Source organism: Equus caballus, chromosome 23 (assembly GCF_041296265.1).
Source record: "Equus caballus isolate H_3958 breed thoroughbred chromosome 23, TB-T2T, whole genome shotgun sequence".
Taxonomy (NCBI): Eukaryota; Metazoa; Chordata; class Mammalia; order Perissodactyla; family Equidae; genus Equus; species Equus caballus.
This window is the reverse complement of record NC_091706.1, coordinates 34957846-34970692: the sequence shown is the minus strand read 5'-3', so window position 1 is coordinate 34970692 and position 12847 is coordinate 34957846. Positions and strand designations below refer to the sequence as shown.

Sequence of the window (12847 nt, the reverse complement as noted above, 5' to 3'; positions counted from 1 at the left end):
TCAACATTATATATTGACACAGCAGAATAAAAGAGAACAATTGTATGATTATATCAACTCATGCTGAAAATGCATTTGATACAGACGTTTCTAATAAGAAAGAAAATAAAATTAGCAGAGCTGGCCCTGTGATGTAGTGGTTAAGTTCGCATGTTCCGCTTTGGTGGCCTGAGTTCACTGGTTCAGATCCTGGGCACAGACCTACACCACTGGTCAGCCATGCAGTGATGGCAACTCCCATTCAAAATAGAGCAAGACTGACACAGAGTCAGCTCGAGGCAAATCTTCCTTTAGCAAAAAGAGGAAGATTGGCAATGGATATTAGCTTAGGGTGAATCTTCCTCAATAAAAAATAAATAATGAATTAATTGATTAATTAAAATTAGGATATAGCAGAGAGAACTAACTATGCTACCAAAGAAACAAAAGTGTTGTGTTGGGTGGTGACTACTGTAGGCTTATGTTGTTAATCCTGGCACTACTGCTGTTACTCGAGCTATCATTCAGCACAACATTGTTTTAGAAGTTCAGTAATATAATAAGAGAAGAAATAGAAAGAAGCTGTATAAATATTACAAGTGATGTGATTGAGCCTTTAAATCTTTTAAAATTCTATAAGAGGATTTGGTAAAATGACTGGGTAAAAGATAATAGATGAAACCCTATCATTTTTCTTTGTATGAATTAATAACCAGTTAGAAATGCAAATAGAAAAATCCCAGTTTAAAAGAGTGACAAACTAAAATATCGAGGAATGAATTTAGTAAGACAAACACAAAAAATATATAATATTGTGGTAAAAGACGTAAAATAACATTCGAAAAAATAGAGAACTATACTTGTTTTTGCATGAGAAAACTCAAAATTCCAAAGATATCAATCCTTCCCAAATTCATCTATAAATTTACTATAATTCCAGTCAGTATCCCAACTTGGAACGGGGACATGGTGGATCAATCAATTTGGTTTTCTAAAAATATATAAATGCGAGAAAATTGCTAAACATGAAAGAAAAATAGTTGGTAAGGGGAACTTGTACCAGCAGATATCAAAGCATACTGTCATATTACTGTATTTAGGACAATATAATATTGGCTCAGGAATCAACAAGTAGATCTTTGGGATATGGTAGAGAGTCCAGAAATAGATTGAGTTATATAGGAAAATTAATGTATGCTAAAGCTGGTATATCTTTCCAGTAAGGAAAAGATAGATTATAAAGTCAATGGTGTTGGGGCAATTAGCTGTCCATGTAGGGGAGCATGAGGTTAGATTCCATTTGGAGTAAAGATCCAATGTTAAAAATGGAACCGTAAAAGTATTAGAAGAAAATATGGGAGAATACGTGTATAACATCAGGTTGGTTATCTTACCAAGTAGGACAGTAAATCCATAAAGGAAAAATTAGCAGATTTGACTTTATAAGAATTTAAAATGTCTGCATGACTAGATACCATGAACAAAACCAAAAAGTGAACAATAGCTTGCAACTCGTGACAGAGTTAATGTTTATAATATACTAGGAGATCTTACAAATTGATTATAAAAGAAAAAAGATAAATAGTTCTGTATAAAAGTAACCAAAGGGCATGAACTGGAATATAAATCACCAAAAACCTGTGAAAAGGATAAGCTCCATTAGTGGTGAGAGAATGTGAATTAAAACAACTGAGAGGCCGTTATCTGCCCATCAAGTTGGCAAACATTTAAAGATGGCAAGCATCCAGTGCTGATAAGTATGTCAATAAATAGGTACTCTTCATGCCCCGTTGGACTAATTGCTTCAACCTTTTTGCAGAAAGGAATGTAGCAGTGGCTTTTCAAATGGTTAATATGCTTATCAAGTTTGGCCCAACTTCTAGGATTCTTTCCACAGAAATAAAAGTGCTATTATTATAAAGATGTTTGAATAAGGCTGTTTATTCCTGCTCTAGTCATGGTAGCCAAACCTGGAAACAGTCTGAATGTTCATCGACAAGTGAGTGGTTGATTTAATGATAGTAAATCCATCTTGTGGAATGTGATAGTTATTTAAAAATGAGTTAGATATATATATTTGAAAAAACATAAGATATACTGGTAAGTGGCAGAAATAAACATGCGTGTGTGTATACATGAACAAGCATAGGGAAGATTTGGGGAGGGCATACAATAAACTGTTAACATTGGTTATCTTGGGGAGATACGATAGGACCTTATTTGTTTTTACTTCACACCTCTCTGTATTTTTAAAATTAGTTACCGTGAGCAAGCATCTCTTCTGTATAAAAACATAATTATAGCAAAAGAGGTTTGTTGAACTGTTCTTTAAGATTGTGTCATCTAAACAACCTTCATGAAAATCAAAGTTGATTTGTCACAGGGTTAATATTGGAAAATTGCCCACACATCTCATGGAGTCTCCTTTATGAAGACCCCCAGGAGAAATTTCCACTCCAGCCTTAATCCCCCATACCTGTGGTTCATTTGAACAACTGATTTGCTTTTTTCTCATGGACATTGGGCATTTAGGTAACTGATCATTTCTTCCTTTGCTGTGGCCACTAGGAATCTCCGAGTCGAACTGGAGACTGCAGGGTATTCAACTGTACAGGGTCACATGGCTTACATTCTATGCATACCCTATATTGCCGGCGTCATCTCATTCTCCACCTTTATTTTTCCGTCACACACATTCCTTCCTTTATTTTAGTTTTAACTGGTTACATTGTATGTATCCCTATAGCCACTCTGATCCTTTCTGGGAGATGAGGTGGAGATAGGTGTAAATAATAACCAGTGATTTTTATTTTAACAGGAACCTGAGAAGGAAGACAGTCTCAACAATGAATAGGCCACCCGTCGTGACCAACTACAGATGACTTGCCATTTCATTTACAAAGGTAAGAAAATGCAGTCTATGGTGACAGTTAATTCCAACTGACTCATTATAGAGCTCTTACCTCTTTCATATTTATTTACACATGTTCTAAATCATATATCTAGTTCATGACCTTTAACTTTGACATTATCAAATTTAAACAAACAACAAGCAAATAGAAACATGGGAAACTCTGTGAATGTCAGCATGCCTAAAGGGACAGAACCCAGGAGATGTGATCTCTGCTATTAATTACTGTGTGTAGTTAAACTCTTTAATAGCATTAGTGTTCTCTTGATTTTTAAATGCTGCAGTGCTCGCTGCAGAATGCTTGGAGAATATAGCAAAATATAAAAGTGAAAACGCAAAGCATTCATAATCCCATCATCCGTGCATCATCACCAGTACTTCTGTGAATTTCTTTCGTCCTTTTTTGTGTATGTAGAAATGTATATGATTATAATGTTTTTAAAAACAATGTTTTTAGTCCATACTTACCTTGGCTTCCATAGTTATGAATGGTGCCCCTTAACTGGTGCAGGAACATAGCAAGTCTAGGAACAAATAGTAATGACCACTGTGACCTCTGTGATAGCCATTTGCAGTTTACCAGAAGATCCCCAAGCATCTCATTTTCGCCATATACAAAACACCTATAAATCCAGGTGACTTTTCATGCCCTCCCTTTGTCGTTATGGCCTATTTTGTGCTGCTTAAAGGGAATTGGTTTTTTAAAAATAGAAGTTTACCTCCTTCTTTCCTCCTCTTCCCTACTGTCCAGAGGTAATTTACAAAGCAATAAAAAAGACCATCTCATCATCTGACCTTCATTCATGCCAATTAGTCAACCCCTCATTAAGGTTGTTTTTTCAAACAGCCTTCAGAGTTGCTCTTGAAGTTTTTCAGTTTTAAAAGCTGCAAAGTCTTCGCGGTGATATTACTGAAATGGCATTCTTCAGCTAGGTCTTCATTCTCTTGTCTCTGTTAAACAGTTGAAGGCTAAGGAAAATCTTCCTCTTACCTGTTATCATTAGTACATGCTAAATTGGAGACACAAACATACCCAATATAGAAATGGGGTGAAGCTTTGTACAGACAATTCACTAACGAAATACAAAGAACCAAATAAACGTGACAAAAACGTTCATCCTTACTGTTAATCATGAAGTGCAAAATAAAATGATATTTTTGCCAGAAGTTAAATTGGCAAATATTTTGTGTTTGATTTTAATTGAAAATACTGCTATAAAGTAGATATGCTATTTTACCCAATAGTCACTGTTCTAGGACTCTATGGCAGCTCGGTTCGACATGCTGCTGGAAATATAAGAATACAGAGTACAGTTTTATTTGTAACAGAAAAATAGGAAGCATCTTGAATGTCTGTTAATAAACATTGAACTGTGATGCGTTTGTTTGTTTTTTGAAGATTTTATTTTTCCTTTTTCTCCCCAAAGCCCCCTGGTATAGTTGTATGTTTTTATTTGTGAGTCCTTCTAGTTGTGCTGTGTGGGATGCCGCCTCAGCATGGCTTGATGAGCGGTGCCATGTCTGCACCCAGGACCCAAACTGGCGAAACCCTGGGCCACCAAAGCGGAGTGCGTGAACCCAAGCACTTGGCCACAGGACCAGTCCCTGCAATGCATTTTTATAATAGAATTATTCAGACGTTAGACATTGTTTCTGGGGGCCAACTCTGTGGCCAAGTGGTTAAGTTCATGTGCTCCGCTTTGGCGGCCTGGGGTACACTGGTTTGGATCCTGGGTGCAGAGCTACATATGGCTCATCAAGCCATGCTGTGGTGGCATCCCACATAGGAGAACTAGAGTATACAACTATGTACTGGGGCTTTGGGGAGGGGGAAAAAAAGGGGAAGATTGGCAACAGATGTTAGCTCAGAGCCAATCTTAAAAAAAAAATTGTTTCTAATTAGTGTTTAGTGATGCAGAAAATATTTCTGATATAAATTTAAGTGAAAAGGGCAAAATGGTATAGAATGTATGGTCCCAGTTGTGCTTAAAAAAATTGCATTTGGAGACGATCAAATGGTAAAATAGCCACATATTAACAATTATTATTTCTGGGTAGTTGGATTAAAGGTAATAGTTTTATTTTCTTCTTTGTATATTTTTTTCAAATATCTGTTTTTCTTTTCTTAGGGAGAAAACCCAATATTTTAAAATTCTAAATTTAAAATTAGTTTTAAATTTTAAAGTGATTGAAAAATAATGAATAATTATACATTTGATTAAAATAACCAGGAAGCCTTCCTCATATTTTTTGAAACTTGATTTCATTCCAAATGAGTTCACAGATAGTTTTGAAAGCTGGTTATGTCAGGAAAATGAAAATGTGGCATATTCAGTAGCATTTTACATTTTAAAAAATGGCTTCACTCCTACATGGAGGTTATTTCTACTGAAATACTTCCAGCCTAAGTCTTTTTCGTTGGTGGAGGAAGTTATAAGGAGTTGGTGATACTGCCATTTATTCCATGACAGCTATCTAAAGTTCCCAAGCTACTGGCACCTTCTAAAGAATCTATGTGATTGATGGTGTCAGACGCCTAAGTTATGTCTTTATTGCCCTCCTTCAGGGGGTCAGCTCTCTTCCCCAGCACCAAACACCCAGGCAAACGGAATCAGATGCTGCCTACATTGATCTAATGGCATCTTTTTATCTTCCTTATCAATTTATTTATTCATTCATTCTACAAATATTTATTAAGCACCTACTATGTGCCAGGTACAGTTAAGTGTTTGAGGTACATCAGTGAACTAAAGTCTCTGCCTCTGTGGAGTTTAAATTCAGGAGGAGACAGACCAAAAGAACAAAAATTCACTATAATCAATAAGGAAACTCTGTAGTATGTTGGTCTCTGGTGAGCACTACAGAAAAAAAAAGAAAAAAGAAGACAAGTTAAGGGAGATGACGAGCACCGGGGCAGGGAGGAGCTGAACAGGTTGCAGTTGAAAATAGGCTGGTCAAGCTAAGCATCAAAGAGAAGTTGACATTTGAGCAAAGACCTGAAGGCGATAAGCAGGTGTCTGGGGAGATGGTCTGGGCGGAGGGAGGAGCTGCAACAGAGCTCTTGTGTGTTTGAGGAAGACTGGGAGTGTCTGAAGCCCAGTGAATGAGGGGGAGCCAGGGGAGGACTCGGAGGAGCTGAGGTCAGGGAAGGAATGGCAAGAGGGTGGGTAAGTCACATGGGGCCTTACAGGCCATTGCAAGGACTTGGGCTTTTACTCTGAGTGAAATGGAAAACCATTGCAGGGTCTTAAGGGAAGAGTGGCATGATCTCATTAGGTTTAGAGACAGATCACTCTGGCTACTATGGTGAGAGTAGACTGCAGGAGGACAGGGTGGCATCAGGAAGCCCTGGTGGGAGGCCGTGAAAGTCATCCCTGCATAAGAAGATGATGGCTCTGTCCAGGAATGTGCAGCAGGAGTGGTGAGAGGTGACCGGATTCTGGATGTCTTTCAGAGGCTTTGCTGCCACATTGACTGTGGTATAAAAGAAGGAGGACTCTGAGATTTGGAGCCTGAACAGCAAAAGGTTGGAGAGGCCATTAACTGAGATGAGGAAAGTATAAGTGAAGGAAGTTTGGGAGAGAATATCAGGAATTCAGTTTCAGATTTGCAAAATTTTAGGCGTCTGTTTGAGATCCAAGTGGAGATATCAAGAAGACAATTGGATATGCAAGTCTGGAGTTTGAAGAGAGATTTAGAGATCCCCAAAAAAGCGAGTATGGATAGAGAAGAGACCCAAGGATTCAGTCCTGGACACTCCAACCGTAAGAGGTTAGGCAGAGAGAAGGAGGAACCAACTAAAGAGGCTGGAATGTTACCAAGAAGATAGGGGGAAAAAATAAAACCAGGAGAGTATGGTGCTCTAGAAGCCAAGTGAAGAAAATCAATCGAGGAGGGCATGACATGTGTGTCAGTAATCTGATAGATCAGGCAAAATGGGGGCTTAGAATTAGCTCTTGGTTTTGGCAACGTGGAGGTCATTGGTGACCTTGATGAAGACGTTCTCAGGGCAGTGGTGGGAACAAAACCTTGAGTGGAGTGTGTTAAAGAGAGAAGATAAGAAAAGGAATCAGGGATTGAGAGTAGAGACATCTTTTTCAAGGAGTTTTGCCACAAGTGTGAATAAGGAAGTGAGGGGGAAGTGGAATCAAGAGAAGGGTTTTTATTTTTTAAGATGGAAGAAATGACAGAATGCTGATGGGAATGAAGTAGAGTGAAAAATTGACGATGAGGAGAGAAAGGGGAGAATTGCAAGAGTAATGTCTGGAATGGGTGAGAGGGGATGGAATCTGCACAATTTAAATAAGCTTTTTATGTTTGGGAATTTTTCACGTTTGTCACATTCTTTGCCATGTTTTCCAACTTGTTGCTTGCCTTATGATCTATTTTGGCAGTAAGAATTTGATAATTTTGGATAGTCAAATCAATTAATTTTTTTTCACTTGTGATTCCTCTGCAACTTTTTTTTTTTTTTTTTTTTGGTGAGGAAGATTCTCCCTGAGCTAACATCCATTGGCAATCTTTCTCTTTTTTGGCTTGAGGAAGATTATCCCTTAGCTAACATCTCTGCCAATCTTCCTCTATTTTGTATGTGGGTTGCCTCCACAGCATGGCTGATGAGTAGAGTGGGTCCACACCCAGGATCTGAACCCACGAACCTGGGCCACTGAAGCAGAGCACATGAAACTTTAACCACTCGGCCATGGGGCTGGCCCCCCTCTACAACTCTTAAGCTTGTAAAAATCTTTGCCAATTCAGGGATCAAATATCAGATAAATACCTATATATTCTTAAAGTAATTGTATAATTTAAGTTTTTTTGGAGGGAGATGATAGAGGGTTTGGGTTTTTTTTATTTTTTTTTTTACCCTGAGCCTGATATTACAAAACTTTTCAGACATTTTAATTCCACTTACATATATTCAAAATTCACCAAAATATTATGAAGACACTAGAAAGACCAATTATTCTTTAAACGAATTAAGCAGATACAGCATGGGCAGCAGTAGGGTATGAAACATCTGTCTTTGAAAACTCCGTATTCTGATATGGACAAATTGAATGGACACGAATGGAATTGAAAATTGATCTAAGGGGATGGTTTGAGTGGTGGGCAGTAATAGGTATGGTGAGGTTGGCTCTGTGTGGTCCATTCTTTCATCTTCCTGGATGGTTTTTAGTCACATCAGCTTCATGGCAGTGGGGGTAAAATCAGTCATTTAGTTCCAGTGCAGAGAAATGGCTGGCAAATTCTAAGGTTTGGCACACACTTTGTTTATTAAAGGTCCAAAATTTAAAATGTGCTTCAAAGGCTTGTGAGAAAGTCAGAAGTTTTGTCCCTCTGTGGTGTCTAGAACTTTCTAGCCCTTCATGCAGTTTAACATAAGACCCTTAAATATGGTTCCCTGATTGTGTAGCTATGCTTGTTTACCACAGAAGTAACTGGCTTTAAAAATTCACATGAATTAAAAGTTAAATGCAAAAATCTTATCATTAAAAAGTGACAGGAACCCATGTTTAAACATCTGATAATCTCCAAATGAAAAAATATTTATCTAAAAGCATTGGGAAGAAATCACAAAAGTATTCAATGGTTTTGAGTATGAAAAATACGAAATTTCTTCATGTCATAATTATAAAACAAAAGACAGCAGCATGGAAAATAATAATGCACTTGGAAACAGATTAATAACCTTAATACATAAAAATCAATAAGGAAACCACTAATATCAATAACCATAATAGGTAAAAATCAATAACTAAAACACCAAGACCCCAACAGATAAATGGACAAAACAGTAAAAAACTCAAAAGAAGAAATACAAACAGCTAAAAAAAGATATGCAAACAATGTTAACCTTCACTGCTAGTTTTCAAAGATGCAAATTAAAATCAAGAGCTGCTTTCTTTCACCTGTCAAATTAGCAAAGATATTTAAAATGATAATACTCACTGCTAAGCCTGTCATGAAACCAGTTCCCACTTGCTGCTGATGGTGTGAATGGGTATGTTCTTCTTGGCAAGAAATTTAGCAATATGTTGTAAGAGCTTTCAATTTTTCAATGACCTAGTGATTCTAGGAATCTAATCCCAGAAAACACTGAAGTTGGACAAAGAAAGAAGCATGAAATAATTATTGTTATATTACTTCTAGAAGCAAAACCCATGGACCACCTCAACTATCCTTCCATGTTAGCATTATTAACTAAAGTATTAACACACAATTGTGTTCACACAGTGGTGTAGCTTACAACTAGAAAAAATTATTCTTACGATGAGATTTTTATAATCAAATGGGAAAATGCTTATTACATAAACGTTAAGTGAAAAATGCTGGGTAAGATGGTATCGTATTTTTAGTGTGAAAGTGCATGGAACAAAAGGGGGAAACAAATATACAAAAATCTGAATAATGGAGTTGCCTGAGGGCAGCAGAATTGAGTAATTTTTTCTGTCCTCATTCATGTTTTTTGGTACTTTCCAGATACTTTTAGAGGAATCATCTATAACCAGAAAATAAGGGTTATTTTTTTTAAAAAAAAAAAAGCTTTGTAGAAAGCAACTTATCCACATGATATGGGCTTGAACTTACATAACATCTTTCTTATAGCATATGGAGTAAAGCATACTACCAAAATGATCTGGAAGCAAAAATTTACTTTTGAAAGATTGGGAAACAAAGATTTGTTTTTAGTATTGTGAGCAATCACGTCCTTTCTTGGCGACAACAACAATAACAACAAAACCGTGATTAACCAAAATAGATCCTCTAGTTGGCAATATTATTAGCATATTGTATTTCAGAGTAGAGCTGTAAATTCAAATAGGTATGTTTTTCTCTTGTAGATGTCGTCTGCTGCTGAAAATGGAGATGCAGCACCTGGGAAACAAAATGAAGAAAAAACCTATAAAAAGGTGAGTGAGTGTTTTATTCTCTTTCTTCAGCTCAGAAAGAACACTTTTACTGTTTGGAATGTTAAGATCGTCATAGGCCTTTCTTTCCTCCAAAGCAGTCTATGTAAGTTACTGCCTTAGTTTCTATTGCTGCTGCAACTAATTACCATGAACTGAGTGACTTAAACAACACAAATGTATTATCTTATGGTTCTGTCGGTCACAGGTCCGGCATGGGTCTCACTGGGCCAAGATCTAGGTGTCTACATGGCTGCGTTCCTTTCTGGAGGCTCCGGGGAGAGGCCATCTCCTCCTCTTTTCCAGCATCTCAGGCCACCTGCATTTTCTGCATCGTGCTCCCTTCCACTTTCAAAGCCAGTCAAGACTGGTCTTTCTCAGGCTGTTCACTCTGACACTTCAAAGGACCCTTGTGATTACACTGAGCCTTCCTGGATAATCCAGGATAATCTCTTTATTTTAAAGTCAGCTGATTAGCAACTTTAATTTCCTCTGCAACCTTAACTCCTAATTGCCATATAACATAACACAAAAATCTCTTTCCAGACTTCCCAGCGTGTCTTACCTTACCATTCTTTGACTTTGAATTCTTGTCTGCCAGCAACCAATCTAATGTTCAGGAACATGACTGGGTACTATATGCCCCCAGGCACCATTACTTCTGATTTTAGATTGACCACACATTTTAGCTTTTAAAAAGTTCTTGCCCTCTTTTCCTCTTAGGAGTAGGAGGTTTGTGTATTGAAGGTTTATTATATCTTAACTTTTCCTTTTGTCTTTTACTCTTGAATGAATAGCTAGCAAGAAGTTTTGTCATAAAGTACATGAGCCATCTGATCTGTCCACATATTCAGGTCATGGAACTAACATGATGTATTTCCTGTTCAATTTTCATGCGGGAAAATATGCCCCTTTTCCTGGTGTATCTTTTCTTCTGACTTTCCTACTCAGCCAAACCTAGAAATATAAACAGAGAGGTTGCCACTCAAAGTGATGATGTGTTTGGGGAACAGGAGGGTGAAGACTCAAGAGCTTGGAAGTCGTGTTATATATCTTACAGAATTTGTGCATCTGACTAAACGCAGAAATACGCTATTTAGAGTCAGCCCTGATGGCCTAGTGGTTGAAGTTTGGCCCTCTCGCCGCTTCAGCAGCCCAGATTCATTTCCTGGTTGCAGAACCAAACCACCCATCTGTCAGTTGCCATGCTGTGGTGGCAGCTCACGTAGAAGAACTAGAAGGACATACAACTAGGATGTACAACCATGCACTGGGGCTTTGGGGAGGAAAAAAAAAGAAAAAAGGAAAATTGGTAACAGATGTTAGCTCAGGGCAAATCTTTAAAAAAAAATGATTTCTACTTAAAAAAATATATATACTATTTATTTTTAGACGCAGGTGGAAAACCAAATCTTATCTCTTTTACCCAAAACTCCTTGTAAATTCAGTCAAGTATGAGACCAATGTAGAGATGGTCACATTGCCAGCCTGTTATTACTTCAGATGAGTTTCAGGCAATTTTCTCTATCAGCAGCGAGGCACTAAATTCTTGACTGAATTCTGACCTATAGGAGTTCTTTATTGATATAAAAGTAATAGAAAGAATATCTTGGAGTTTGGTAAGTGTGCCCTGCCCAAGAATTTGGTAAAGTAGGTTTTCAACCATATTATAGATATGATTCTATGATTAATGTCTCTAACAGAATATTGAAATCAGCGATGTTGGGAAGGTTATAGAAACTAAAAGTCACATTCTAAGATAGCAAATAATTCTGAAAAATAAGAGAAGATGCAGGAAACTTAAGAGGAAAAAAAAACACAAATGATTTTTTTTAAATGTGTGATGACATAGGGATCTTTTTGATGATCTGATTTTAAAAGAAAGGTAAGTAGTGGAGGAGGAGGTATTTACCTTCTCTGTAAGACAAGCACCGAGAAGAGAGCGCAGTGCCTAGACCTGCGCCCTCAGTAAACATGCTGTTGACAGGCACAGCAAGAAGGAATCGCTAAGGGAAGGTGGTGCTTTAGTAGGTAAAAGCCAAGCTGAACTATTCAATTTAATTCTTCTCAATGAAGGCAAAAGATCTTCAAACTGGAGTTGTTAATGGTGGAGTTAGGAGAGATGATAATAACTGTTACATTAGCTATTGCAAATCTATTTGCCTCTAGGCCCAGGTGAACCATTTCCCAGATGAAAGAACTCAGAGCTGGAGTAGGGAAACTACTGAGTGTGAGCTTAGAAAAATCAGGAGAATGGGAGAGTTTCAAAAGGCAGGAAATAAGCAAATATCATCCTTATTTTCAAAAATGAGGAAAAGATACATTCTGGAAACCAGATGTAAGTGAGACCATTGCTCAGCATAACTTGAGCATAGGTTAGTAAAGATATGGCTTATGTACATTTGGAGAAGACACATGTGTTTCACAAACCTGCAGAACTTCGCAAAGATATAGTTTATGTCAAATTAACTACATTTCCTATTAAGAAGGAGTCATTAAATTAGTCGCAGATAAGGAGAATGCTCAAGTTTGATGAATCTTGAATTAAAGGCACCTGGAAGATTCTTGCAGCATCCTTTCAGACAAGGTGGAGAAGTAGGGATTAAATATTATGGTTAGTGTGTTTGTACCCAGTTGGACAGAATGGCAGTTTTGCTCCCTATTCACTTAGTCTCTACAGTATGGTACAGAAGTTGGCCCTGTATAGCTTAACGTTTTTTACCCATGACCTTAATGAAAACATGAAACTTGTGCTTTGGAAATGTGCAGCTGCCAAAACACTGAGAATGATAACTAACAGACTAGAGGAATGTCACCAGGGCCACCAGGCATTTCGTTAACTATTGTGCCTTTTACAAATACCTTAAAGTTAATTTTCTTCCCAGTCCTGAAGCACTGACCATGGGTATGCCCCTTTTTTATAAGGAGCTTTGATAACCCGTTAGTGTTTGCCTGTGACTGAAGCCAATCCATGGACCCCAGGTTAAGAGCTCCCTGATGTGCTGTGCTAGCCATGAGAAGGATAGCAAAGAGTGTATAAGGAACT

At 37.6% G+C, this 12847-nt stretch overlaps 1 protein-coding gene across 7 annotated transcripts in view; it reads left to right on the top strand.

Annotated features, from left to right (window-relative positions):
• Positions 1 to 12847, top strand: part of PIP5K1B (phosphatidylinositol-4-phosphate 5-kinase type 1 beta) — a 279387-nt gene that overhangs the window by 103050 nt on the left and 163490 nt on the right. For all 7 annotated transcript variants that reach the window (XM_023627257.2, XM_023627253.2, XM_070248645.1 and 4 more), the window contains 2 exons: positions 2798 to 2882; positions 9736 to 9804. In XM_023627257.2, coding sequence (XP_023483025.1) covers positions 9736 to 9804 — 69 coding nt within the window. In that variant the 5' untranslated portion in view covers positions 2798 to 2882. The remainder of the gene's footprint in view (positions 1 to 2797; positions 2883 to 9735; positions 9805 to 12847) is intronic.